At 40.2% G+C, this 27,708-nt stretch overlaps 3 protein-coding genes across 6 annotated transcripts in view; 2 read left to right on the top strand and 1 right to left on the bottom strand.

Moving 5' to 3' along the window:
* Nucleotides 1-283: 283 nt before the first annotated feature.
* Nucleotides 284-11,820, top strand: CZIB (CXXC motif containing zinc binding protein). 3 transcript variants are annotated; one of them, XM_082765926.1, is made up of 9 exons: nt 284-553; nt 640-723; nt 1,333-1,389; nt 2,146-2,227; nt 3,740-3,771; nt 4,280-4,357; nt 7,611-7,676; nt 7,791-7,868; nt 8,499-8,642. In XM_082765926.1, the coding sequence occupies exons 1-8, from the start codon at nt 548-550 to the stop codon at nt 7,833-7,835; spliced, it is 450 nt and encodes a 149-aa protein (XP_082622052.1). In that variant the 5' UTR covers nt 284-547; the 3' UTR covers nt 7,836-7,868; nt 8,499-8,642. The 3 variants fall into 3 exon arrangements, with proteins under 3 accessions (XP_082622052.1, XP_082622051.1, XP_082622053.1); XM_082765925.1 differs by lacking the exon at nt 7,791-7,868 and adding an exon at nt 11,256-11,820 and having other exon boundaries at nt 288-553; nt 8,499-8,691; XM_082765927.1 differs by lacking the exons at nt 284-553; nt 7,791-7,868 and having other exon boundaries at nt 656-713; nt 8,499-8,636.
* On the bottom strand, nt 10,587-18,418 carry CPT2 (carnitine palmitoyltransferase 2). Of its 2 annotated transcripts, XM_082765923.1 has the most exons (5): nt 18,243-18,418; nt 17,428-17,508; nt 17,207-17,313; nt 11,844-13,148; nt 10,587-10,923 (listed from the first exon to the last, which is right to left on the bottom strand). In XM_082765923.1, exons 1-5 carry the CDS (start codon nt 18,353-18,355, stop codon nt 10,592-10,594), a joined length of 1,938 nt encoding a protein of 645 aa, XP_082622049.1. In that variant the 5' UTR covers nt 18,356-18,418; the 3' UTR covers nt 10,587-10,591. The 2 variants fall into 2 exon arrangements, with proteins under 2 accessions (XP_082622049.1, XP_082622050.1); XM_082765924.1 differs by lacking the exon at nt 17,207-17,313 and having other exon boundaries at nt 18,243-18,384.
* Nucleotides 18,419-19,795: 1,377 nt separating this feature from the next.
* The window catches only part of SLC1A7 (solute carrier family 1 member 7), a gene marked incomplete at both ends in the record, with an annotated part of 47,695 nt that continues 39,782 nt past the window's right edge, over nt 19,796-27,708 (top strand). Inside the window, 2 exons of the mRNA XM_082766311.1 lie at nt 19,796-19,936; nt 20,992-21,071. Coding sequence (XP_082622437.1) covers nt 19,796-19,936; nt 20,992-21,071 — 221 coding nt within the window. The remainder of the gene's footprint in view (nt 19,937-20,991; nt 21,072-27,708) is intronic.

Genomic DNA, 27,708 nt, shown 5'->3' with positions numbered 1-27,708 from the left:
AAGGATCTCCCTCACCTTTCCCTCAGGTGAGGCAGCTCTGGCCGCCCAAGCCCCAGCAGGGCTCTGAGGGTGCTCCCCACACCAGCTCTGCCGAGCTGCGCCCTCCCTCACCCTCGCACCTCCTCCTGTTCTTCCTGCATCAGACTGTGCCCAAGTGTCTTGGAAAAAGCAAAACCACCTCACCCCGTACCGTGCCCGCCCGGCCCCGCTGGCAGGGCCTCCTGGCGGCACCCCGCGCCTCCCCGGCCGCAGCCTCCCGCCTGCGGGGCGGTGACGGGCAGCGCCGGCGAGCGCCATCTTAGCTGAGGGCAGCTTCGGCTTCAGCCCGGCAGAGATCACCGGGAGGCGGCCGCCAGCTTGACTGAGGGCACTGAGGGGAGGGTGAAAAAAAAAAAAAATCACTCAAAACACCCAAGAGCGGCTTTAAACCCGCAGCGGCTCCCGCGAGAGGCGGGACGGCGTGAGGGGCAGCTGTCGGCTGGCAGCGGGGGCTGCAGGGCGGCACGTCCCGTGAGCGGCGGGGGGCTGCGGGGCACCCTCCGGGGCCATGGGGGTAGGTAGGGGCCGCAGCGGGGCCGGGACGGACTGGGCAGGGCCATACCGGGCTGACGGCCTCTGTCGCTGCCTTTCCCCTTGCAGAGGATCGGGCTGCAGCTCCGCGCCACGCTGGAGAACATCACCCGCCTGCGGGCCGAGGGCGAGGACTTCCGCTGGTACCTCAAGGTGCAGGGCGGCCGCGGGGGCTTCAGGGGCAAGGAAAAAAACTTTTATCGCTAAATGCTGCACAGCCAGGGAGCCTACGCAGCGGGGCGTCTGGCATTAAATGTCAGTTTCAGTGGGGTGAGCTTAAAAGTTGCTTTTTTTCCACACAGTGCAAGCAGGCTGCTACAAGAGCAACAAATAAGGTGGTGTAGGTGTATAGATATACATTCATAACATATGCATGATATTGTATATTAGTACAATTATTTAATAATAATAAAAAGCCTTAATTTGAAGCGTTAGGGCCTCTATCGTTGAGGTGGTTGATAATCCTGATAACCACTGCTGGTAACTGCAGTAAAGGCAGGATGTGCCATTCCCACCTTGTGCTCAGTGACTGCGTTACACCACGGTTTGCACCCAGCGTGTGGAAGGACAGACCCCTGCTGTGGGCATACCTGCGAGGTTGGTGCAGCCTGTGGGGCTGTGTGGTCAGCAGCAGCTGACACCCACCTCGGGCTCCTCTCAGCCACCAAATGGGGTTTGTGAATCTTGAGGATTCACACCAGCTTCTTCAGCTTCCGACTCCCTACTTATTGGCAGCTTTTCATTCTGTTTTTTGTTTTTCAGCTGAAATGTGGGAACTGTGGAGAAGTTTCTGAAAAGTGGCAGTACCTGCGATTGATGGTATGTTTCCCTCTTACAACCTGCTTCAGAACAAAAATGAGGAAACAAACCTGCCTCTCACATGCAGTGGGCATTAGTATTAGATGTGACAATCTGCACTTTAGAAAAAATAGTAAATAGTAGCTATATGCATTCAGGAAATGCTGTCATATTTCATATTCAAAAATAATTGGAGATTTAATTGAAATATGCTATTAGAATGGTGACAGTCTGCTTTGAAAAGCCTCCTTTCTGTAGAATTATCAATTGATAACATATTTTGAAGTGATATTAGAATAAACCTGTGCCTGTAGAACATTTCTCTGATGATGATGGAATGTTTATGGAGAAGTTTAGATTATTTAAGGGGAGTTAAGCATGTCAAATGAGCATTTGGAAACTGAAAAAGCAGAATAAAATTTGTCATGGATAGGAGAAGGTTTTGTTATTAGGAAGGAATAATCATCTTTGTTGTACATTAAATGTTAAGAACACATTTTGATTTAATCAAACATGCCTATATATATGGACAGAACATAACTATCATTATTCAGGATTTTAAAGCTGGAACAGAATTGTTCCTTAATAATCACAGCTTTCTGAATTACATGTCTCTTTAGTTTAAAAACGCCTTCTCAGTGCAGTATTTTTAAAATATTGAGACCATTTTTGTAAAAACAAAACAAAAAGAAACCACCTATTTCACCTTTGCCAAGGCTTCTAGTGGCTCAGCTAGAATGCCATTAAAAATGGTGTCTCCATTGTCATGGTTTGTAGGACAGTGCTCCCCTGAAAGGAGGCAGAGGAAGCGCTACTATGGTGCAGAAATGCAAGCTGTGCTCCAGGGAGAACTCCATTGGTACGTGCTTAGAAATTTAAGAAACAATCACTTTATATTTTTTCTCTAAGTTTGTTTTTTAGTCCTAATTTTTGCATGATAGGTGTGCTGTTTTTTTCCAAGTACGCTGACATTTGACCTCAAAGCAGGCACACACTTGCTGTCATGGTCATGAAGGCCATAGGAAGGTCAGCTGGTCATCAAAAAAAAAAAATGAAGTTAGGTCCACATGGTGGGATAGTAGGAACAATTTTGCAGCATATTGCTAAAACTAACAATAGCAAGTTATTTTCTGCTACTAACAGCAGTAATACAAGCTATTAAAATACTTGGTTCTCTAAATGTGATAGGCAAAATAATCTTAATCGATAACGTTAAATATTAGTGCTACTTTTGTTTTTCCTAAGAAGTGACAGGAGAGAGATGAAGCGCTTCTTGTTCTTTATGGCCTGTTTCCAGCCATTCAAGCTATACCCTTGAGTGCAAATGGATTTTACCTGTTACACAATAAGCTTTTTGCCTTTCAGTCTCACTGCATAACGTCCTGTTTTTATGAGGAGCAGTAAAAGAAAGGTTTATACACTTCACCTTCCCAAAGAAAATAATCCCACTGGATTCTAAGTCTTAGCCTCCTAGATAAATACTTTAAAATAAATATAAGGAATGATACTGAGACCTGCTGCTTATCACAAGTATAGACTTCTAATACCACATGTCAGTTTTTGTTAAGTAGGTCCTGAAATCAAAGTCTCTTTTTTGCTTGAAAACTGGTACTGTTTGCATATGGCTGGATTACTATTCCTTCTTCCTTTTGAGATTCTACTTTGATTTAAAGAGATGCTAGCTACAGATGGTCAAGTAGGTTGGGCCCTCACATCTATTTTTTCCATTGCATTCTGTCCATTTCAACCTTCTCTAACTAATTTTTTCTGTCTACTGGGATTGAAGTGCAGCATTATAAAGATACATAAGTACATATGATGATAGCATGAAAGGAAACATGTTAGAAAAATATAGGATGGACTACGCTACTAGTTAAAATTTGCATGAAATGCACAAAACAGTTTTGAGAGTTACTTGCAGGCTCTTTGCTACTCTGTGCCCTATATACAATTTCTACAAAGGCAGCTTTGGGGGTGGAGCTAGGGATAGGTAGACAAAAAACTATACAATAGTGACCTATGGTCTTGGTCTTGCAGTTGATGGGCTCTCAAGGCTTCTGGGGAGCTTGGGTTTCTGCATGAACAAAACTTGTACCCTTAACGTCATTTTACAAAAGCATACATTGCAATTTCTTTTTCTTTATGCCATTTTGATACCCTACCAATGCAAAATAAACTTCCCAGGAGAAGTGAGGAAAAAGTAAATTCTACTTTTTCATGGACAACTCTAAGAACTGCTTGGTTACTTTGTTTCTATTACTTTTTATAAGGAAATTTTTAAGAAAGGAGAAGAAGCTGGTACTTGGTTTGTGCACAACCCTGAAGACGTAATGTCACTCATTGTTATACTTCTGGTATCTTTTCTTTATAGATATTTTAAGTCAGACGATCAAACCTTACAATGTAAGTTTGTTTTCTCTTTTATATATTAAGTGAAAGATAAATATTAATAGTATTTTGAGTTTTTGCTGTATCATTGCATTCCTCTTTTAAGAACACAGAAGGTAGAGATGTTCACCTGATAGAAGATTGTCTGTTTTAGACTCCTGTACACAGTCTAAGAAAAAAAAAAATGCAGTTAACAGTAGCTTGGTAATTATTTACCCCTTCCACTTAAGTGTCAAATATAGAATAATCCATGATGCATTTCATAAGCAAAACACAAAACTGTACCACTCAAATCACAGACAATTACGTAGCATCCATATTTGAAGGCTTCCTTGTGGCAGATTAAGAAATTGTAGTTAATTGCAAACTATTAAGCAAGCCCTAGGATTTTGCTGTCACTTGGAACATCAGAGTTGACAGTGCCGCAGTTTAAAAGCAGTTCATTACTAGACTAATACTTGTCACTGTCTTTCTCTGAAAACTTTTTTAGCTGAAAATTAATGGTATTCTGACTCAACTACAGGCTGAAGACAGTGAGAAATTCAAGACAATAGTGGAGTTTGAATGCCGAGGTCTGGAACCAGTTGACTTTCAGCCACAGGTGAGTTCTTATTCATGAGTTGTTTCTCAGTTTTAAGACCACTTACAGCCTCTAAAAAATACACTATTAGAAACACTGCTGCTCTTCCTGAAATGTCCTGGACCTCCCCAGTTTTTCTTCCTCTCTGCAGTTCTTTTAGTTTATTCATCTCCAAAAAAAAAAACCCACAAACAGCTAACATGAACAACTCTGGAATTGTTTTGTACTTAGGTTCCAGTGACTAAAAAAAAAGTATCTAAATCTAAAATTAAACTCCCCTTGGAGTGGCATTCAAATTGCCTTACAGGTAACTCATCATTGATCATCTGAACTGATCTGAAAGGTCTGGGAGCATTACAAAAGGGAGTCTTTCCAAATGGGCATCACAGGAGTGCACAGTTAGCTAGTCACTTTCAGGAGAGCTCCTCTTTGGTTATTGGTATGTTACAAAGAGTAAACAAAGTTCCAGTTATGAACAGTTTTCAGTATATGGCCTCTAAATAAATTTTATTTTAGATTTGAAATCACCAAACCTGTAATTGAGTATTGAGTATTGGCATTTTTCTATTGGAAACTTGTTCATACCAAAACTGAAGATGGCAGTTGAAGGCTGTTGCAAAGCACATCTCAGGGTTTACAGTTAAAGGAGATCTTTGTGGCCAAACCAGTCCTCAGTGATTCACTTGCTTGTGCATGGTCATGCTGTATGCAAGCTAACTCCCTGCTATATTTAACCTATTATTCCGGTCGGATTAGGTGTAAATAGACTGACAAATATAAACCTCTTTTATCCTTCCCTCAGACTGTGACACTATCCTAACAAACAGAACAAAAAAGCTGATAGTACAGGGGATTAGGTATAAATGAAATCATCACTGCATTGTGCTGCAGGAGGAGGTCTTCATTTTCCATTTTTTGCTTGTTTGTTTCCCTTTGAGGAACAGAAAGGTTCTTAGCTTATCTCTTTTTGAAAGCTTTGCAGCCAGACCTAGGAACTTGCACTTCGAGTAAAATCTGCGGAAAGTCTACAGATGCAGGAGATGCTTACAGATCTGTATTCTGTCAATTTACTTTTATCTGCGGAACAAAGACTTCACAGCTGTATTAAAGCTTTTAAAGTAATATTCTCAAAGCTTGGTCTGTGCACTCTGCTAGAGAGTACACTTAAATCGCTGAGCAGGTAAACAGGCTCTGCAGTTCCTTACAGTTTTATAAACTGCTTTGTATTTGGCATGATCCAAGCCAGCCTCACTTCTCTGCAGTCCTAGGACTGGCTCTTGACTAGCACTAAACAGGACTGGCCATAGCATTTGTATATATATACACACATATATATGTGAACATAATACAACCACATGTGAAGTCAATTTAGACTGCCTTAATACTTGTGTTTCTTATTCAAACTGGTAGTAGTTTTCCTAAAAAAATAAAATGAGTCTAAAGAGAGAGTATCCTTTGATTCTCTGACTTGAAACCTCTTCTTCTATCTACTTTGAATAACATATTCAAACAAGGTACTTCTAATAATGGGCAAGGACATTTTTTTTTTTTTGCAGTTCCTTATCTTTCTTTTTAACATGCTTACATAGATACATCTACTGTGAATCTGATACATAATTATTGGTTTTACTTAAGGATAGTTTAGCTACTTCCTGTTCCTGTCCCTCAGTTGAATGCTTCAACTAAAAAATATAAGTTTTATAAAATTTCTCTTAAATCTGTTTCATCTTCTTTGCTTTGTGCCAAAAATAATAGTTACATTGCTTAAAAAGAAAAAAAAAAAAAAAAAGTGTGACAGTACCTTGCGTTTTAAAGTCAACAGAGCGATTTTTGCTTCTTCAGTGTTGACGCTTTAACTGCTGGTCCTTCGCCAGTCAGCAGGGGGCAGACGAGTCACTGCATTTCTCAGGTCCCTTCAGCAAAGATTAAATGGGTCTGCCCTGACACCAAAGCTGTAAGAATGCAAGTCCCCCTGGGGGTGTCCGGTACAGGAGCCTGTAATTCCAGTCACATGGCTTCTTGCTCCTTGGAGTGCTGGTGGATATCTTCAGGTAGAAAAAGCTGGGTTTCTTTTACTTGCCTAGTCTTTGTTCTGTACTGCAGCTCTGCATTTTTGTCCCTTGATGCTGATCTTCCTCCTAACCCATAGCAATTCCCTTGAGATGGGCTTCTGATAATTATATAAAGGATGTATTCACACCGCACCTTGCAGATAGCTCTCCTTTTGTCATGTCTGCTACACTCTGTAGTCTGCTTAACTCCCAAATGCTTAACCTTCTGCTCAAATCCCCAAATATTTTACAATATTGTGGCTTATTTCACATGTTCCTGCACAGTTAAATGCCTGGGGATTTCTTTATCAAAAATGCTCATGCAGATCCCCTGCTGAAAACCTTTGCTTTTTGTCAGTTCACAGTCACTTCTGCAGTTAGAAATGGCAGTATACGAAACCTTCCTGTATGCTAGTGAGGTGGTTAACATTTTTAAATTTACTTTTAAAACTAGTAGAACTTAATTTACAGCTTGATTACTGTAAGCCCTAATATAACATGTTTTATAGAAAATCAGAAAAAATATCTTCCTTGTGTTATATACATCATTGATGTGCTTACTTCCTCATGCTAGTGCTATCTTTTCTTTCACTTCTTTAAAAACAGGAACAGTAGCAACAGTGATGAACTTTCCCCTTTAAAAGACTATTTGGGTATCTTGATCTGTTCAGTCAGCTAACTGATCCTCCTTTCACTCAAGGCTTGCTAATCACTTTAGTACCTAAATACACTACAGGCCACTTCCTTTTCTGGAGTGGCTTGGATTCTGATGATGTTTAAGCCAAAACCATTAACTTTTCCTTGTATTCTTTCTATTGTTTTCTTGCAGTGAGTTTATCACAAAGCTATTCCACACATCATGCCTATACAGATTCTGAACACAAATTAAAGCTATTAGTACTTGGATGCTGCTAGATGAATGTAAAAACTCAAGGTTAAGATTATTTATAACTTAAAAGTACCTTTTGGGGAGGAAAAACGGAAGAGCAGTCCTGTCTTAATTTTACATTGTGGTTGCTTAGGTCAAAATTGCCCACTTCACAAACAGGATCACAACGTCATACTGACCCTTGAAACAGCTTGGCTATTTTTCCTACCTAATCTAGAAGAAATAAAATAAAAACATGCTGTTACTTTCTTTAAACATTTCAATGATTATATTTATTATTTTCTTGCTACAGCTTTTTCTTACAAACCTATTCCCAATTTGTTTGTGTTTGCAGGCAGGGTTTGCTGCTGAAGGTGCAGAGTCTGGTACACCTTTTAATGATATAAACTTGTTAGAAAAGGTACGTTGTCTTAGTTTCATTAGTGAGTCTAATTATCTAGCATTCTTTCCTTAAGACAATAGTCCAAATATGGAACTTACACATACAAGAGGCTAGTTTTATGCTTTCATATAGGTACGGGAAGGTTGTAACCAGATAGAGAAGCTACAACAACTGTGAATAACCAGCATGACTAACAGCTTCATTTTAGAAGTACGTATTTTCAATCTCAAGAGCTGACAAAGGTATAAATGCAACTTTTAAGTCATCAGAAATGTCAAAGAGCAAACACCTGCAATACTAAGTGGCTGGGGTGATTCAGAGTGGTGAAGTGATTTCTCTACAATATCTGTACTTTTTCCTCTGCACAGAGATCTTAAAAAGTAAGATAAAGACACTCCTTCAAAGCGCAGGATAATGACTCCAGCATTACAAATCTTCCTTGACTGTGAGCAAGAATCTCAAGGTCAAATATGTTCCCCTGTATCCTACTTGGCAGGGATCTGCTTGTCTGCTGAGCCACGTGACTAGGGTATTGTAAATGATAGATAATCCTTTCATCTGCCGTGGTTGCCATTTTGTCCACTACAGGCTGTGGACTACATTTAAAAAAAAAAAAGTTTAAAATAAAAACACTGATACTGAATTTCATTTAATTTCAGGGCAGTGCTCTTGCTTCTTTCAGAAATTAGAATGTAGGTAACATTTCTGCAGGAAGTACTGTGTAATCTTTAGGACCCAAACTTTGAGTAAGGCTTAGTTTCAGTTTGAATTACAGTCAGATTTAGACACTATTGCCATCTATCATCTGTGACTAATACTATGAAATCTTAATTCCTACAGGATTGGAATGACTATGATGAAAAAACAAAGGAATCTGTTGGAATCTATGAAGTTACCCATAAATTTGTGAAATGCTAACGTTCATTCCGCTCGTAAACCTTGGTATGCTTATTGATGAGGGAGCTCTAACCATCAGAGACAGTTTCCTTGGAGTTACTTTTCACACGGCTGTACTTCGGAAATGTAAACTTCAGTAAGTGACTGTCCTCAGAACATCTAATAAAAGATTTTTCACAGAGCACTTTGAGATGGTCTTAGTACAGACTGAAAGTTGCATGTATGCTCAAGTGAACTTGGCCATTTTCATAACGTTGTTGGTTTTGGTAAAATGTATGCTTGACGTGGGCTGTAGCTTAACTAGCGCATCAACTATTTAGGCAACTCACTGCCTCGAAGTTTTAAATAGTATCACTGAGAAGTATACACATTTGATTCTTTAACGTAAGCAAATAAGGTATTTTCACCCACCATTCCTAGCATCAGGAGGTGGATAAGAGCATTAGTAAAGAGATGGTACTAACTGTTCAAGCAAAAAGGTAGATCTTTATTTGAACTGGCAGAAAGCTCTTAAAGACAATGAAGTGAATTTACTGAGAATACTACTGAGTTTGACGTACACTGACACTTATGCCTAGCTGTTACACCTTCTGAAAATCAAATTATCTTTCTGTAGATCAACTTTACTCATTTCGAATTGCAGACAGACTTTCTACTTCTGGAAAGTGCTCTCACTATCTTGCTAATTGTTCTCATGTTCAAAAAAACACCAACTTTCTCTAAGGAACTTCATTCAAAGACTTGTGCTCTGATTAAATTAGTTCATTCACCCCCCAAAATGATCACCTTCCCTTCTTCATATAAATTGCAAGGATAATCATGGTAAGTCTGAGTTACGAGCACTGGGAGGAACCTGTCTGCGCCAGTTTGATCTTGAATTCATGGTGTGACTACTTTATAGCGATGTGTATGCTCAAGCTTTCCTTGAACCCTTCAGCATGTTTGGCTAAGCCTTAGTCTTTAGAATTTCTACAACAAACCCTGATGCATTAAAGATGCATCTCTAAGCACTAGAACTCTAATATTTGGTACAATAAATGACATAAAGAATTGCAGCCAAAGGCAAGTACAAAAGTAAGGAAAAAAATTAGAAAAATATTCTGTTAAGGTCACTACAGCAGGAGGAATATTGGAAAGAGAATTCCAATGATAAAGTTCAGTGACTTTTTGAAGGCACAGGAGCATGCGTACACAGCAGAACAAAAGCAGCAGATTACTGGACAAACTTCACGTATGGAAGGTGAAAGACAACACTGCAGCAGGCTTTGAAAAGTATTCTTTCTAACCTTTACAAGAAACATGAGATACTAATAGACTACCCACACTGTATGATTTTGATACCAGCAATAAAATAACTTTGTGGTTATTATTATATAGCTTTATTGCATCACAATTGTCTTTTTGTCAATTTAACAGCACAGTTGGTGACTGCAGGTTAGTTAAAGCCTTGCACTTCATTTTTTGTTTCTCAAAAAGCTGTTATATTGGAAAGGCTTCAAACCGTCAAGGTACAATCAGTTCTGATGTTGATTCAAGTTTAAAGAGAAAAGTAGGTGTGACAAGTTAGTAAGGAAGCTTACTGCAAGAGTGCAAACATAATCTCTCTTTCATATTTAAAACTATTGCATATATTACTTTAAAACCAAACAGTTTAAGGGTGGTTTCACAGTGCTGCTGTCTGCCTGAACACTCATAGAACAAAGATGTTAGAGGTCACAAATTTGGTAACAATGCTTTTTATTTTAAATGTATTTAAGAGCATGTGGATCTGTTTTAACAGCCAGTTCTGTTACTTCATTTTTCAATATCATGAATGCTTGTATTTCCTGAAATAATGCATTCAAGGTCTGCACTTGATTTCTTTAAAATAGATAAAAATTTCAAATTGAATCTACACAGTATTCAAGTTCAAGGAAGCTAATTGAAGCCAATTTAGCTCTTCGGTTTCAGCCACGTTGAACACTGATTAGTAGGTACTGCCAATTAGACAAGGTCTGTATTCTCTATCACAACTGTAAGTCTTCCATCCCTTTTGTCTAACTACCTACCTTCTTGCCCTTTAAAACACTGAAGATACTTTCCAGTGACTTGTGTATGCACTGAAGGAATTCTTTACCATTCCTAGTTGGGTAAGACGAAACATTGCAACCTATCCAATCATCATGTACTTGATATCCTACTCCATAGCCATCAGGCACCACTGGGCCAAATCCTCCTAACTGCACAGCCGGGCTAACTAATGTGCTTGTAGAAATTATGTTGTAATTAAGTCGAGCATAGGCTTGGTCTTGATAGAAATCAGGCAATGCAATACCTTTGGATTGGGCTAAATAGCGCAACCCAAAGAGATGTCGGTCAAATCCCTGACCTGTTAAAATAAAATAACAAGTATTAGAGATATGACTAATTTTTGTAGGAAGTAAACTCACTTTTTAGATAACACCTTACTTTTAAGCCACAAAAGAAGAGGTCTGAAGAACTGAGGGTTTTTTTTGTATTAGCAAGAAACACTTTTCAGAACCTAGAAATTTTTCTGCACTTCTAATGCACCTGTGCTGAGGAATGAGGGCTTGCTGTTGTACTACTAGCCTCAGCCAGGAATCATGATAGTAAATAAAGCAATGTTAACAGGCAATTTTAATAATGCATCACATTCTTTATCTGAACATTTCCTTTTTTTTTTTCTTTTTTTTTCAAAAGAGAAAGGCTTTCCTAAAATTTGTGAATCTAAAGAAGATCTTGCATCAACAGGAGGCACATTTTAGACTCTGTGGGGTAATGTTCAATAAAGTCTCACTGACTTCACTGAAACAGTACAGCAAGTTATGCTTCTGGGAAGGTCGATTCGAAATAAAGCATTTAGAAAAATACCAAGAGTAGCACAGCCAAAGAATCAGTTTGCTTTGGAAGTTGTTAAAGCCTTTATACCCCTGCAGGGATTAGGCAGCAACTCTTCAGTCATAAAGCCAAAGTTCTTAGTTGCCTTGGAGAGTATAGCATATATTAAGTATTAGTGCTTCAAACAGCCCAGCTGCTTTAAGGACAAAACTACAGTAAGAAGGAAATCTAGACATGTTAACAGGGAACTAGGAGCACAGAGGCATCTCCCCCTAATCAAGAAATGAGGGTCATGGAACACATTTTAAACTGCAGCTTTCTGTTACAGTTAAGTTTGCATTAACATCAGACCTACATCGAAATTTAATTATTTACTTGTGAAGTAAAACTTTGATAGCAACTTCAACAAACATTTTAGTGCAAAAAGAAAAGTGATACATTCCTACTCACCCATAGCAGCTTCTTTTGTCAAACGGCCATGGTATTTGGAGCACTCCACAATCAACTTCTGAAGTTCTTCTGTGCTATGTTTGGACAGTTCCCTGACAAAAGCCTCCGAACACTTCTTTGTATGAATAGAGGCAGGACGGATAGTTTCTGTGCGACCATGTTTGAAAGCTGCAGTACTACAAGATTCATATGTAGCAACCGTCTGATTGTATTGTCGAAGGAAAGCCATCTGGAAGGCAAGCTGAACCACAGCATCTGGGCTCACCTTCTTCTGCTTTAGAAGTTCCTTGCCCCCTTCATGGAACTGAATCATATCAATAGACAGTGATTCTACACTGGCATCAAACTTCTGCTTTGCTTTGGTAATTCCTGCTTTTAAGGCATCATTCAGCTTAAAGTCAAGTTTCTGCACTGCTCTGGAAGAGTCTACGGAAGCAGGCTGCGACTGAGGGCTGACAGCTGGTACTTTGGTACTGTCTTTAAAGACTTCGTTCTGGAATCTGAGCACAGCCACACCATCACCCCAGGAATGTTCAAAATTAATTCCTGCAGTGCCATCTTTAGCTATGATAAGATTAAAGGATTTGTCATACCAGCGGTTAGCACCATCTCCATGCAACATAGTATGGGACAAGTGCACAAAGTCTTTAATGGGAAAATCATCTAAACTTAGACAAAACAGAGCAGTGTCTACTTTTTGAAGAGCTTCCTCATTGCCGCTATCCAGTAGATTCTTTCTCAGCAATGCCCAAGTATCTCGGTTTTCACTGGTGAGGTAGCCAAGTGGGAAGTCCGGGGCTGGACTGTTGTCACTGAGGATGTATTTCAAGTGTGCTTGTATTTCTGAAGGTTTCACCATATTTCCATCTCTATCAATAACATCAAATACATAAAAATTCCCTTTTCTCATTACCAGCAAGTGTTTTGCCTTTTCATCTGTCAAAAGCTCATCTCTGTTGAGTTTAGGCAACCGTGTAGAATTGAAAAGCCTGAAGTACTGAGACATATCTAGGGGGTATGCATTGACCATGTAGGCACCAAACCAAGAAAGTGAGGAAGGCACAAATCGAATAATTTTCTTAAAGAGCTCAGTGTCACTTTTTTCTGGATTGAGGTGAAAAACCTCAGGTTCAAGATAACCAGCCCTGAAGGTCTTCATAAAACGCACAGCAGAAACAGTCATATTCGTAGCTCGTATGAGTTGATCATTATACTCAGATTTTGGGTCAGGATTAAAAGACATAAATGCATTAAAATTCAAAACAACAGGGTCACGTGATTTTAGGTACATATCAAACCAGGGACCTGGAAACAAGAGAATTGAGAAACAGGTCAGAACATAAAAGCAGTGTACTGGATCAGACCAGAGGTTCATGTAATCAATATCCCGCCTCAAACAGTAATCATTAATACCTATTGAAGTGCAAATAAACTAGAAAAAAATGTGCAGTAATTCCCTCAAGGACTCTCCCAATCTCCAATTACTAGGAGAGGTACTGCTGGCTAACTGTAAAAATACTGTATTTGGAGCGATCCATATGAAGATTCTCAATGTCACCAGCACTGAGGGAAAATTTCCATGTTTTCTGTATATCTCAGTGATAAACCGTAACTCCTGTGATATGCAATGCAGCTCCCTGACACTGATTTCATTGAACATCTCACATTTAGGCTACAGCACGCCTTTAAACTTAAACTACAAATTTCTTCAATTCTCCATCACTGAGGGCATGATTCTCTTTATAATCTTATCTTGAGCATAGAGAAGCCTTTCAGAGAGATCTTGACAAATTAGTGAGCTGTGCAACCACCAAAAATATCAAGTTTAAAAAGAGCAAGTGCTAGATTCTGCACCTGGGAAGGGACAACCCTGGATATACATACAGACTAGGAGACAAGAGGCTGAGGAACAGCCCCACAGAAGTGGATCTGGGGGTTTTGGTCAACAGCAAGCTGAATATGAGCCAGCAGTGTGCCCTGGCTGCCAAAGGGCCAGGCGTGTCTTGGGGTGCATCAGGCACAGCACTGCCAGCTGGTCAACGGAAGGGGCTGTACTGCTCTGCTCTGCACTGGTGCAGCCTTGAGTACTGTGTGCAGTTTTGGGTGCCACAGTATAAAAAGGGCATAAAACTATTATAGAGCATCCAAAGGAAGGCTACAAAGATGGTGAAGGGTCTGGAGGGGAAGACACTGAGTAGCAGCTGAGGTCCCTTGGTTTGTTCAGCAGAGCAGGCTGAAGGGAGGCCTCATGGTGGCCTGTAGCTCCCTCATGAGGGAGCTCTGCTCTCTGGGGACAGCGACAGGACCCGAGGGAATGGCATGGAGCTGGGACAGGGGAGGGTCAGGCTCGGTTTCAGGAAAAGGTTCTTGACCGACAGGGTGGTCGGGCACTGGGACAGGCTCCCCAGGGCAGTGGTCACAGCACCAAGCCTGACAAAGTTCAAGAAGTATTTGGACAACGCTCTCAGACAGCTGGTTTAGTTTTTGGGTGATCCTGGGTGGAATCAGAAGTTGGACTAGATGATCCTTGTGGGTCCCTTCCAACCCAGGATATTCTGTGATTCTGCAATTATTTCTGAGGCAGAGTTTCCCTTATTGTTTTTCCTCATTCCTATCCCTCCCTTCCTGGCAGCATTCCTCCATCCACATTTGCTGTCACACATTTTCACCTTTTTCCTCCTCCTATCCACTAAAGCAAACAGCACTGAACAGCACTCTTGATACCGATGTATTACAATTGGGTTCTTAAGCTGGCAATATGATGAGGTTCAGCCTGGAAAAGAGGAGGCTGAGGGGAGACCTCATCACGACCTACAGCTTCCTCACGAGGGGCAGTGGAGGGGAAGGCACTGATCTATTCTCTTTAGTGACCAGCGATAGGATGCCTGGGAATGGTGTCAAGCTGCAGCTGGGGAGGTTTAGGTTAGACATCAGGAAGAGGTTCTTCACCAAGAGGGCTGTTGGGCACTGGAACAGGCTCCCCGGGAAGCAGTCACTGCACCAAGCTTGTCAGAGTTTAAGAAGCGTTTGGACTGTGCTCTTAGTCACATGGTCTGAATTTTTGGGTAGACCTGTGTGGTGCCAGGAGATGAACTTGATGATCCTTATGGGTCCCTTCCAACTCAGGATATTCTAGGTTAGAAGGGACCTCAAGGTTATTATTCCAGACTGAGAACAGACTTCAGAAAGAAGAATAACATCTGACACCTACAGGTTTTTTACAGTCTCATTTCATCACATGGTATGTCAGCATAGCAAGAAGCATGAATGTGACACAAATGTTTTCTGTCTGTGCTGTAATGAAGGGAGGCCATCATAGCTCTAAAATGCAATCACACCTCCACATATGCTTATGAGTAAAACAAAAATCCAGGAGGCATAGCCACAGGCAGCAAAGGATTGTTTTGTGTTTGTTTTTTTCTTCTTCTTCTTAAGTAGCATCTATTTCATCATTGTTAAGAACACTGAACTCGTTAAGTTTTGGTATTACAAGTTGTATGGAAGCAGACACCAGAAACAAGTGGATACCAAGTTAATCTCAAGGCAGCCGATGAATGAAAGATTATTATTTCAAGCCTGGATCATTCCCAAGTATAAATTTCTAGCTGAGTTCTAAGAAGGCCAACAGGTAACTCAAGGATCTGTCATAATTTTAATTCTAGATGACTATAACTGGCACTCATTATGATTTTAAAAACACATTCCACATCATTATGTAGCCTTTTAACCTTGGACTTGAAAGTCCAGCATGGATGCAACTATACATATTTTCAGAAAACAATTTAAAGTAGAACAGGTCTTCTATGAGGCCTAAAAATAATAACTAAACACAGAGGAAAACAAACACCCTGTATTTCATTGACACAAAGCAGAAGCATGCTGGTTAGCCTTGACAAACACCATACAGTTAGCACCAGTTAAAACCCAGATACTGTACAAAGTGAATAGAACGCATAAGCTAATAAACTGACTAGCAGCTTATGTGAAATAATCTGGTATTCTCTACAGAGTTTGTGGTTGCTGTGCAACTTGTTAAGCTAACACCCTTACGGGCACTCTCAATAGACAGTGAGGGCAGAATTGCATTCACTAGACAACATGTAAGCTTCAACTTCCTTAAGTAATTGAGTATTTCCACCTCTGTTGCTATCCATCCAATAATTTCATAAGAAGGCACTTGTATTTGGAAGCCAGTGGAAGCAACAAGGAAGAAGAACAACCTAAAAACTCCATGCATACTCTCCCTCTCTTAATTTGTTTTCCCTTATTCTCATCTTCCTCTTTCTGTATATCTCTTTTTCTTTTGCTCTTTAAAAAAGTATTTTTGTTTTGTTTTGTTTTGTTTTGGTTTTGGTTTGTTTTTTTTGGGGGGGGAGGTTGTTTCAAGTCCAGAGCACTGATTATTTCTGCCTTCCAAATCTTAAGTCATATTTTCTGAACTCCCTCAAGGTTCAGTTTTATTGCTAAGTAACTTAGAATTATTTGAAAATGATTGCTTTACTTTCCTTAGGGGAGCTACTGGTTAAGCTCCTCTATTAACCTACAGTAAATAGATAGCAATGAACACAATACAAAATAAAAACCATAAACTCAAATTTACACAAAGCAACTCATGAAAAACTAATCTTTAATATCTATCCACCTCTTGTATCAGCATAATGAGAGAATTTTCCCAAGAAACTATCACTACAGAATACTCCTACAAAGTTGCCCATCCTATATTTTAAGATCTACCCTTACGAAAGGATACCTAACTTCTTGCCGTGACCTATTTCCCATCTATTTCCCCTTTTATGATGGCAGTATAGAATGCAGAGTGTTCCTTTAGAAAAGACCAAACTAAAAATAAGACTGTATGTCACAGAGAAATCTTGTTTTCTGAAATCAGATTACTTTGCTGAAAAATAATTTCATCTGCATAATTAACTTGAAATAAAATATTATCTTTGTGGTTGACCTCTTCCTTCCACAGTTTTTTTTTTGTTTGTTTTAACTCCAATAGCATCACTGTTCTTTCCCAACCCTTTTGATTATATTTTACTAGTGACTTTGGTATTTTCTACTCTAAAAGGGTATTTTTGCTTTTCTAAAAGGGAAAAATGTCTTGTGGGACTATAATTCTTGTTAAGTACTATATCCTGCAGAATTCTGGCATATTCAAGCTACATGAAGGACCTTCTTCATTCCACCAGAGACTCAGAATTTGCTCAAATATTGTCACAGGTAGAATACAGAAGATGTTATTCCAAGTTTATGGAACAGAGAACTTAAGCTTCAGCCTGTTTTATTTGCAGCATTATGAGCTATGTATTATCAAGTACAATGATCTAAGGGCTCCTTCAATATCCAGTTGGTCAACATACCTGTGATGTAACTAGTATGCTTGTTCTGTTTGTCTTGAGCAACTAATTGCTCATGCAGCTCTCTTCCAATCCCCTTTTCAAACTGATGAGCAAGTTCTTCAGTTTTCCTACAGCAATCAATAAAAGATTTGAAATTCTGTCATAATTTATATTTTTGATATGAAACCGTGGCTTTGAAGCAACAAATGGTAACGCAGTATGTGTATCTTGTTTGTCCGTACCTGAACTGGTCATCGTTTAAAAGAGGTTTCTGTGCATTCAGATATCTCTTAATTGTATCTTCTAGCTTGGGAACCGGCAGTCTGAAGGAAGGGGAACAAAAAGAGACGCACACTTCATGAGTAACAGCACCGATTAAGACTCAGTTTCTTACACTGTAGTCTTTTCCATCTTCTTTCTTCCTTATCCTCCATACTACTAAATAGTTTAAAAGTTTCTTCAGTAAGAAGAAGAAAGGGAATATACGGACATACATCCTCAATGCATAAGCTTCTTGTGAGAAGGAAGACAAGTTAAAAAAAAAAACTTGACTGTCCTGTTTTAAAGTTATTGCAGTGAAGGGTGTTAGTACCTTGTAAGCAGCACAGGGTCACAAGGTGCACCAAGGGGAAGCCTCTGTTCAGGAGCACGGTGCAGCTCAGTGGTCACCTCCTGTACCGAACTACTGCTCACTGCTGGGTGCTGAACATTTCCTTACAGATTTCCTACTCAGTACCTTTCTAAGCCTCCTCTAACTAGAAGGAGGTAACTCCATTACACGTACAGGGATTACTTTCCAATCTCAACTTTCGAAAGTGACTTGACGGTTGTATCTGTGCTTTAAAGAACAAAACCATCCTTCTCCACGGAGTTTCAGGAAGAGAACACAGAACACCAGAGCCAGCCAGAGCAAGCCGCCTCCCTTCCCTTCCTTTCGTGCCCTTTCCTTCCCTTCCTTTCCCTTCCCTCCCTTGCCCTCTCCTCCCAGCAGACACCCCAGGGCTGCGGCCCTGCGGCGCCCGACCTCTGCCCGCGTCCCCGCCGAGCCCGGCGGTACCTGGGCAGGCTCTTCTGGTAGTGCATGGTGGGCACGATGCTGCGGTGCAGGTACTCGGCAGCGCCCGCGCTGCTGTAGCCCCGCCGCAGCAGCAGCAGCTGCCGCGCCGCCATGACGCCCGCGACACCCGCCTCGCCCGCCCCGGCCCCGCTCTGCGGCCCGGCGGCGGCGGCGCCACCACAGCTCCGGCCCCAACGGCTCCGCCCCCGCAGCTCCGCCCCGGCCGCGGAGCTCCCGGCCCGCCCGCGGGGGGCAAATGGCGGCCGGGGCGCCTGAGGGAGGGAGGGGGTCTTGCCGCGTTTCTCCGTTGGGGAAGCGTGCTGTCACGGTAACAAAATCACCTCAGTTTTAGGAAGTGCCTGCACTGAGCTTGCAGTGTCAGTTCAGTGCTTTCTTACCACGTGTATTAATAAAAAATTATGGGTTTCTCCTGACACTTAAGATCACCTAATATGATCACATATTATGGGATTCTCCTGACAGCAGCACTCTTGTCATATTGATCCTACTGTATTCAGATCCTGCTTGCAGACCATGGTCTGGTCTCATGAGTTTTTGACTCACACATGAGCACATAGCTACAAGTACTGCATTGCGATCTAAAATAAAACAGTAAATACCCACATTTGTTCTCCTGTATGGAATATTTTCCATAAAAACATTGAATAATCTTAGGATAACCCACACACTACAGTAGAGTTTCAGTAAGTGCAGCATGGTGAATGGTTACGGTAGTGTAATTATATCAGATACTAGCATAAAAATCAGTGTTGGGCTGAATGCAGACATGACAAAGGAAAGGAAAGCAATCCCTGTGGCTTAGTCTGGTAATCCTCTGAAAGTAAATTGGCCCTACTCTAATCAACATAGTGGCAGGAGAAAAAGTGAAATCATTTTGCTTCCAAGATAATAAATGCCAAATGCCAGAAGGTCTCTTTCCGTGTTTCAGTATATCAGTCTTTTCTGATCAATACGTGGCTCTTAGGCTACACATTTGGTCTTTTCTTGGTCTCAAAAACAAAATATCCAAGCCTGCTTTAGTTAATGAAGTTCAGTTTTACCTGGTTTGCCCTGTTGTGATAGTCCAGTTCACAATGTTACCTGCTCTGTCCTGCACAGGAAAACGGTGCAGTAACGTTACCTGTATGCATTTGTATGCATGAATTACATTGATCCCCAAATCCCAAACCAGGAAGACCAGGTAATGTACTCAAACACAGCCTTCCTTCCAAGAACATCGCTTTGTTTTGAACCAGTCTTGTTTTAGAAATACTACTGCATTCTGTTCTAATTTTCCAGAGCCCCCTAATCTTCTTCCAGGCTCTTAATGATGTAGTCGATAATAGGATTATTGGTATTAATTTGGAACAATAATGCCAGCTGTTTGCTTGGTGGCGATTGGCAGAGGGGTGACCTTGCAGGTCAGCTAAGCAGAACTGGAAATGCTTTGATCTGATCTATACAGAGCTAGGTCTGTCCACTCCTACAAGAGGAGTGAGTGAATTCTCTCTCCGTGGGATGCTGATTCTTCTCCAAATTGCACGGAGGACAGCATGGCAGTGGCTTTTGATGCAATCCTCGCTCGGGTCAAGGATGTTTGTAAAAGAAATGGTTTACTCATTCTCTCAGTGCTGTCGGTCACCGTGGGCTGTCTTCTCGGATTCTTCCTTAGGACGAGACGTCTCTCCCAGCAGGTATGTGTGGCATGGCTGAGTGTATCACTGCAGAGAAAATATCATACTTAAGTAACAAAAGACATAGCAACTGAGGAACTTCAGGATGGACTTTCTGAGATAAAAAGCATGTATGTGTATTTGTTAAATTTGTTAAATTTGTTTTATTTGTTGATCTACACACTGCTCTTTGGGTCTTTTCACACATTCTCAAACGTGTATTGCAAAGTGTTCTGGTCTTTAAGATAGCTAGTAAATATGATATAACTACATTGCAATGTTGTGAGAATAGATAATAAATTGAATGAATGTTAAAACAGTATTGGATGTTTGTTGGATTTTATATTACCTTGGAACGTGTATGTCTAAAGAAAACATTGTCAATAATTTTCACCATCAGATGTATGGCAGTACAAGTGTTTATAGTATACCAATAGTATTTTATATTAATAAATTTAAGATCTCCCATCATTAACAGACCATGTTATTGGAGTCACTTGGGGATTTCTCCTCCTGTGTACTTAAACTAAGCTCTTTTTTTTGTGACTACTCATTTCTTACTACTGTATTGGTCTATCAGTGTATGCAGGGCAACATACATTGCTGAATGTATTGTTTGAGCGTACAATATAAATCTCAGTTAAAAATTATGGCACTTAGTAAGCACAATAGCTAAAATAATTCTATGTTCTGCTACCCCTATCTGCAGTCTGAAGACTTTTTGTTTCCAAGCAGTAGCTTCATACACTTCTAGCAAAACACAAAATGCAGAATGAAGATATTTTTCAAGGCAACCTATTAATAGTAGTCCCTAGGAGGTGGCCTATTTAATTTTTGTCATCTTTTGCAAAGGAATGAAAAATCCTGCGTGTTTTGTTAAATTACAACACAATATGTAATTGAATGAATTTTAAAATGATCTCTTAAAGCCTATAACCTTTGCTACCTTATATACTAAAGCTTGAGATTTTACCAGTGTTACCTGATTGTACCACTTGACTCACAGCTCTAGCAGGTCTCATGAAGGCAGATAGTCTTTATCTCAAAACAATAAGCATCTCTCCATGTATTTCTAGGAAATTAGTTATTTCCAGTTTCCCGGTGAGTTACTGATGAGGATGCTGAAAATGTTGATCCTCCCCCTGGTTGTCTCAAGGTAAGTGAAGACAGTGATCGTTCCAATAACTTTTAAAGCTTCCTAAATAAGAAATAGGATAGCACTGCTTTGGTTTTGACTGAATAAATGTTGAAGTGCTGGGAGCATTACCTACAGCTGTAGATTCATATTGAAAGTAGAGCTATGAACATCTTTCTTTAATCAATAGGAATGTTTCTGCAGTACCTCATACAGGTTTTATTTGCTCAAAGACTAGTTGTTTTTTTAATTGATGTTTTCCTCCTTCCACCTAATGGGAGTACTTTTTCCTTCAAGAGAACTAGAAGTTAAATTAATAAATAACCCACCATATCAATTATAAATAATTTAAATAATACACCGTGCAAATAAGATGAAAAATCACAGAATCATACAATCATAAGATATTCTAATTTGGAAGGGAACCACAAGGATCATCAACTCTGACTTCTGGTTCCACACAGGATCACCCAAAAATCAGACCCAATGTCTGAGGGCAATGTCCAAATGCTTCTTGAACTCTGTCAGGCTTGGTGCTGTGACCACTGCCCTGGGGAGCCTGTCCCAGTGCCTGACCACCCTGTGGGTGCAGAACCTTTCCCTAACACCCAGCCTGACCCTCCCCTGTCCCATCCCCATGCTGTTCCCTCGGGTCCTGTCGCTGTCCCCAGAGAGCAGAGCTCAGCGCCTGCCCCTCCGCTCCCCTGGTGAGGGAGCTGCAGGCTGCCGTGAGGCCTCCCCTCAGCCTGCTCTGCTCTGGGCTGAACAAACCCAGTGACTTCAGTTGCAAATCATACACCTTGTCCTATAAGACCTTCACCGTCTTTGTAGCCCTCGTTTGGATGCTCTCTAATAGTTTTATGTGTTTTATACTGTGGTGCATAAATGTGCACCCAGTGCTCAAGGTGAGGCCGCACCAGCACAGAGCAGAGCAGGACAGTCCCTTCCCTCAGCCAGCTGGCAGTGCTGTGCCAGATGCACCCCAGGGTGCAGTTGGTCCTTTTGGCTGCCAGTTAATAAAAGTACAGCTAATTTATAATCCTCTGTAGTTCTTTTGGAGATTTGCTGCAGTATGATAAATATTGAAAAAAAAAACTGTGTGTCCAGTGAATTACTAATGTACGCATGGTTTCAGCTGGAAGTGAAAGTGATTTCCTAGTACGTTAAAGGCAGAACCTTAAATAATGAGATTTTATCAGTGGCAGAATTAATGATCTAGATCCTGATGCTCAGGGATGGTGCATGGTAGCTGTCTTTGCAGCCGGTTGGCCTAATTTAGGACAACAGTTACTCTCCTGTAAATTTTTCTGTCTTACAACTGACTACAATAACAACCAAATACCAGTTAGACAGACAGAAGCCTTCTCAGCCCAGTGCTGAGAGAAGAGATAAGGAGTGATGGAGAGTAGCAAAGCTAACTTTACCTTAACAGATCTGAGAAAAAAAATATTGTAGTATTTGGTGCCTTTACTTGACACCTCAGCTTCTTTCTGGAACCCAATAGGTATGCTAAAAACTCATCTTTCAATTTAAAAGAAATACAAGTTTCTACACTTCAGGTCACTGAGAGATACTGAAAGTAAACACAGTCCAGTGCTAATTTTGTTTTTAAATCCCATCTTGGCATCTAACTTCCCACGTTTTTGTACAGAATGAAGCAGATTCACGGTGCTTGCATGTCTGGCACTCCTAATGTGACCATAGATTCATACCTGGTTGTGTCCTACACAGCTAGAAAACATCAAGACAAAATAAAGGATTTTTTAGAGAAGGTAGAAGGAGAGTTTTCCAAGGAAAACATAATGTCACATGAGCAAGTGATCTGCTGAGGACAGAAAAGGGTTGGAGTAAAGGCACATACCTTTCCTAAAATATATAGTCCTTTAGATACCCTTGTGGTGTTTTTTGTTTGTTTGTTTGTTTGTTTTTGTTTTTGTGTGTGTGTGTGTGTTTTGTTTGTTTGTTTTGTTTGTTTGATTGTTTTTTTGAGATTCTAGGATGCGAAGCAGCACAGTGGAAAAAGCTGCTCATACAGCCTTTGATAGCTGTAAGTTATTTACAGGTGTATCAGCAAGGAATCTCTGAGCTGTACTGTTAGAATTGATTAACTTGTCTGAGGAAGAAAGAGAACTTAACAGGTTGTCAAAGGGATCTCGGTGCCGTATTACATCCTTTAGCCAGGAGATGGCTCTGTCTAGAAGAGTCAGGAACCACGAGTTGTTACCGGGGTGTTTGCAGTCACTGCAGTGCACTAAGGTCTTGTATATACAGGAGGCCATCCGAGGCTTTTTCTAATAGTGTTGCCTACCCAGAAAATCTCTACTTTCTTTCAGTGTAGCTAATGATAAGCTTCTTTTCTTTTTTTTTTTACACCACATGTATCCTCCACCAGCAGGTAGTGCTTTCAGGACAAACTGATTGTCTGAGACACCCATGCATCACTTTGGTTTCTCAGGTTCTGAGAGCTTGAAATACTCAAATCTAATGTCAACGTTTTTGTGCTCTGCACTAAGCAAAAACACATCTAAATAACTAATTTGACGAGGAATTTTAACAAATTTAAAGCCCATTCCTCTAAGTATGTTGTGTCTGATACAAGCAATTGTATGCTAATAAAAATTTACATTTATTTGAAGGTTCATTTGGGGATAGTAATAAATATTTGATACTTCTGGGGGGTTGTTGGCTGAATTAAATACGGTATGCTAAATATAGAACTGTCTGTCTTTAAGGGGATTCCTGTCCATAATGCCATCAGTTCTGGTAATCCCTTATCCTTCTGCTCAGATTCCTGAGTGGGTCATTGTTACTCATGCTGTTAAAGCCTGGTATTTAGTTAGGAAACTACTCCAGCATAGCACCCTTTTACCCATATTATTTTTTTTTCAGTTCTCTGATTTGGGGAAAGCATTGGCCTTTTAACATCCCACTGATGAAAAATATTGCTCTTGCTGTTTTAATGGAATTCTGTTCTTGTTGAGCTCTACTGTGCCATACCAAATTTTGTCTATTGGGACTTGTTAGTTATATTTGAAGATCTGAAAACTGTAATAACTACATAAGAGGCTGTGGAGATCCACTGGGTGCACACAGATGTGAACTGGCTCAGCCTACGAGCCAAACTGGGCAGACCTGCACCAGCTGCGTGCCGGAAGCCTGTAGCCGCATTAGCATGGCTCTGCGCCCAAGCTTGTATGAGAAGGGCTGGCGCGGCTCTATGGCTTCCGGACCAGTCTTGGCAGCTCAAAGTGAAGACAGAGGAGTCCATGTCTGTCTGTAGCTGTCTGCGCAGACATACCCTAAATAACTTCAGAACGATAGTATATTCTTTGGGAGTTTGTGGTTTAGTTAAAATACACGGTAAGACAGACCATTAACATGGGTGAATTGTTTCAGGCACTGCTTTGCTTGCTGTTAGTGTAAACGAGACTGATAATACACCACAGACTGGAGATTATTTGTCTGTTTTATTACTAAAGCTTAAGAGTTTGCTTGGGATGAAAAATTTTACCCAAACACTCAGAGGCCACTACTGAACTTTGTAGTCTGAAATTTCTACCATGAATGTAAATCTGTGGCTGGTATGGGCAATACCATGCCTATTCAGAAAGGAGATACAAATCTCTAGAAGGACATGAAATGTCTTCTTTCTTATAATTAAATTTAAACCAAGTTGCCAGCCAAAATTCATTCACTCAATGATACTGGTTTTGCATGAATGACAGTATGTGCAGTGCTATTTCTTCTAATCCATTCCTGGTCCTGAGAGGTAATTTTTATATTATCCTGAAAAAACTCACATAGTTTAACTGAGGATTAAATGGGAAAGGATAGATAATGTAAACTTCTCATCAGTTTTCACTTGGGTCTTTTCTACCACATATGAATTAAACTATCCTCTCCAGTCATTCTTTGCTAAATATCAGTCACTGTTCCTATGCTTATGCAGTTGCCAAAATGGAGCTTAATCAAGTGCAATCAAATTTAATTCTGTATAATCTAGTGAGGTGTTGAGGAGTGGCTGCAAAATGCTGCCCACAGTTCACTGAGGAGCCTCAGGAGTTCACAGAGGAGTGCTCAGAACAGTGTTTTGTCATGTCCTCAGAGCACACATATTTTCTGGTATAATTAAATTGCAATTGGAAACACAGGGCTTTTTCTTCATATTATTCAACTCTGGAATTTTTCCTCTGTTTTACCTGTGTTACGTTGCCTATAGAAAAATATCAGCACTTTGGAACAGGTCTTCCCAACAGAGGGTAAATATTCTGTTGGGTTAGTATGGGAAAATATGTGGGATGCCTGAATGGTAACATAAAGTGTGTATAGCATCCCATTTCTGAATTACCTGTCATGTATCACTGTCTTGGAAATAAAAACAGAAATACATTTCCCTCCAGTGAGAACAAGCTGTTAGCCCTCTCCTAGGATATGGCATCTGCTGTTTTATTGAGGTTGGTCTAGAGATGGGACTGTTAAGGAGATGACTCAGGGGGATAAATACATATACTTTCAGAGTGCAAAGCAGAACTACACTTGAATGAAAGTGGAAGGGGAGCTTTACCCAAGGGTATGAAGAACTGGGCAGACAGCAATCTCACTCAACACCATTAACTACTTTAAATTACCCGTATCTCTATTATAGTGCAGAACTGATCTCAGATTACCCCAACAGTTCTCCAAATGATGCTTAGAGATTGCCTGAGCTTGTAGAGGAAAAATGCATTCTACTTTCTTAGGAAACCTTCTTATGAATCTCTTCTCTGTGCCTCAGACATCTTCAGAGCTTTCACTACTTTATAAATTGTGACATTGTCAATGTTGTTAGCTGTGTTTAGAAATATAGAATCTAGTGGTCAGATCTAATAGTTTTCTTGTGTTTTTTCTTATCTGTGTAACCTACAGTTACAAACTGTTTTTGGAGAAAAGCAACATGCTACAGAGTTATGCATGTCACAATGACAAAATTGGACCAACTCAGTACAAATTATTTAGGCAGCATCAGTAGGGATCTAACGATGTGCGACGGACATCTATGGTCACAGGGTAAATGACTGTGGAAAGCACTGTGATTACAAATGGGATCTGAGTAGTTTGTGACTTGACAGAATCTTTCTGTAGTCTTCTAATCACTCTAAAATACTTAGTGTCTCGCAAAAGAAAGAGAAATGGCATGTGAAGTTTGAGGGGCTGGCTGAATCCCTTCTGTATCCTTAGGATAGAAACATGTGTGAATTATAACCAGTTGAATAAATCTGACTTTTGTTTATAATCCAAATTTGTCTTCCAAATCCTTTTGGTCTTTTCTTAATCTAAAAACACTTGAAAGAACTTACGGAACAGAAAATCAAGTATTATTAAGATTCTTGGCTCTTTCCGTGCTTTCCACAGATGTTAAGCTGCACAACCATATTTAATAGAAAATTTGTTTTCATTTGCATCCTGACCTCTGCATTTAGGAAATGCTTTATCAGCACAGCTAAAGTCAACAGGCCAGCCTGAATTCTGCACATGCTATATTACATTATCTCAGGTCTGCTTTATCAGTCAGTGATCAAAGGTTGCTGTTCAATCCTTCCAGCATTTATAGATGTGTCCCAGTAGCCTTGTGTATTGGACTGTTGGAGAGGAAGCAGTGATGGAATAGCCATTGCACATTGATCTTCACTGTGAGCTAAACAAAATCCTGCCTTGTTTACATTAGTCCATAAAAGCAGATTTCCTTTAGCACACTAAGAAAATACAATGCATGATATAAGTTCTTGGCAGGCTTTTTGTTATATATGTTGGTTTATCATTAAAGATTACAAGTGCCACAGAATAAGGAAAATGAAAGCTCAACATTTTGGGTAAAAAATAAAACTCTTGCTATTTCATAAAGCATTATTCAACAGAGAAAAAAATGCATTGCAGAAAGTTGCATGTTCTGATGTACTAGAAATGTAGAATTAGTTGTTTCAGCTCCTGACAGCCTGGCTGTAAAATTTAATACAAGCACTGCAAATTGTGTATTGCAGACAGCTAGATCTTCTAGCATTTTTATTTGCTGTAGCTTGAAGATGAAGGGCCAGATTTTCCATCATGCTTGACACCTTTGAGATTCCACTATCTTTACCAAAACAGTTGTACCCTGAGGCTCTCTGAAAAGTTAATTCACACTTTATGTGCTGTTTATAGCTGGTAATCTAACTGCACAGAAACTGCTGCAACAGTCCTGGTTGTAAAACAGCTACCACTTTCTGTATTCATTTCTATGGTGCATAGCCACTTTATTTTCATTGATGCCTAGATATCTAAACTTTAAAAATGCTGTTTCCTATTATTTGATTTTCAAATGAGATAAACCTTAGGAAGCCCCTTCTCCTGGCTTTCAAAGCCATCTCCTTTGAAAATCACACTGCAATACTACAACTTCTAATAATACATGACATTAGATAGAGATCATTCATCTGAGTACAAGTGATCATGCTAGTTTCTTAGCTGTGTTCAGATCATCGTTAGTCTGCTAATACACTGGCAGTCCCCAAAACTACTGGAATCTCAGTAAAGTTCACAGAGAACCTAGGTTTTATTGCTTGTCTGGGCTCTACGTAAACATACATGGAAAGAGTGGTCATCTGTACCAAAGGGGCATCACTCTGCAAGTACATGACACGTA

This window comes from Aythya marila (genome assembly GCF_965140915.1).
Source record: "Aythya marila genome assembly, chromosome: 8".
In the NCBI taxonomy this organism is placed as follows: domain Eukaryota; kingdom Metazoa; phylum Chordata; class Aves; order Anseriformes; family Anatidae; genus Aythya; species Aythya marila.
Note: the sequence above shows the minus strand (reverse complement) of the source record. Positions and strands in the feature narration are given on the sequence as shown.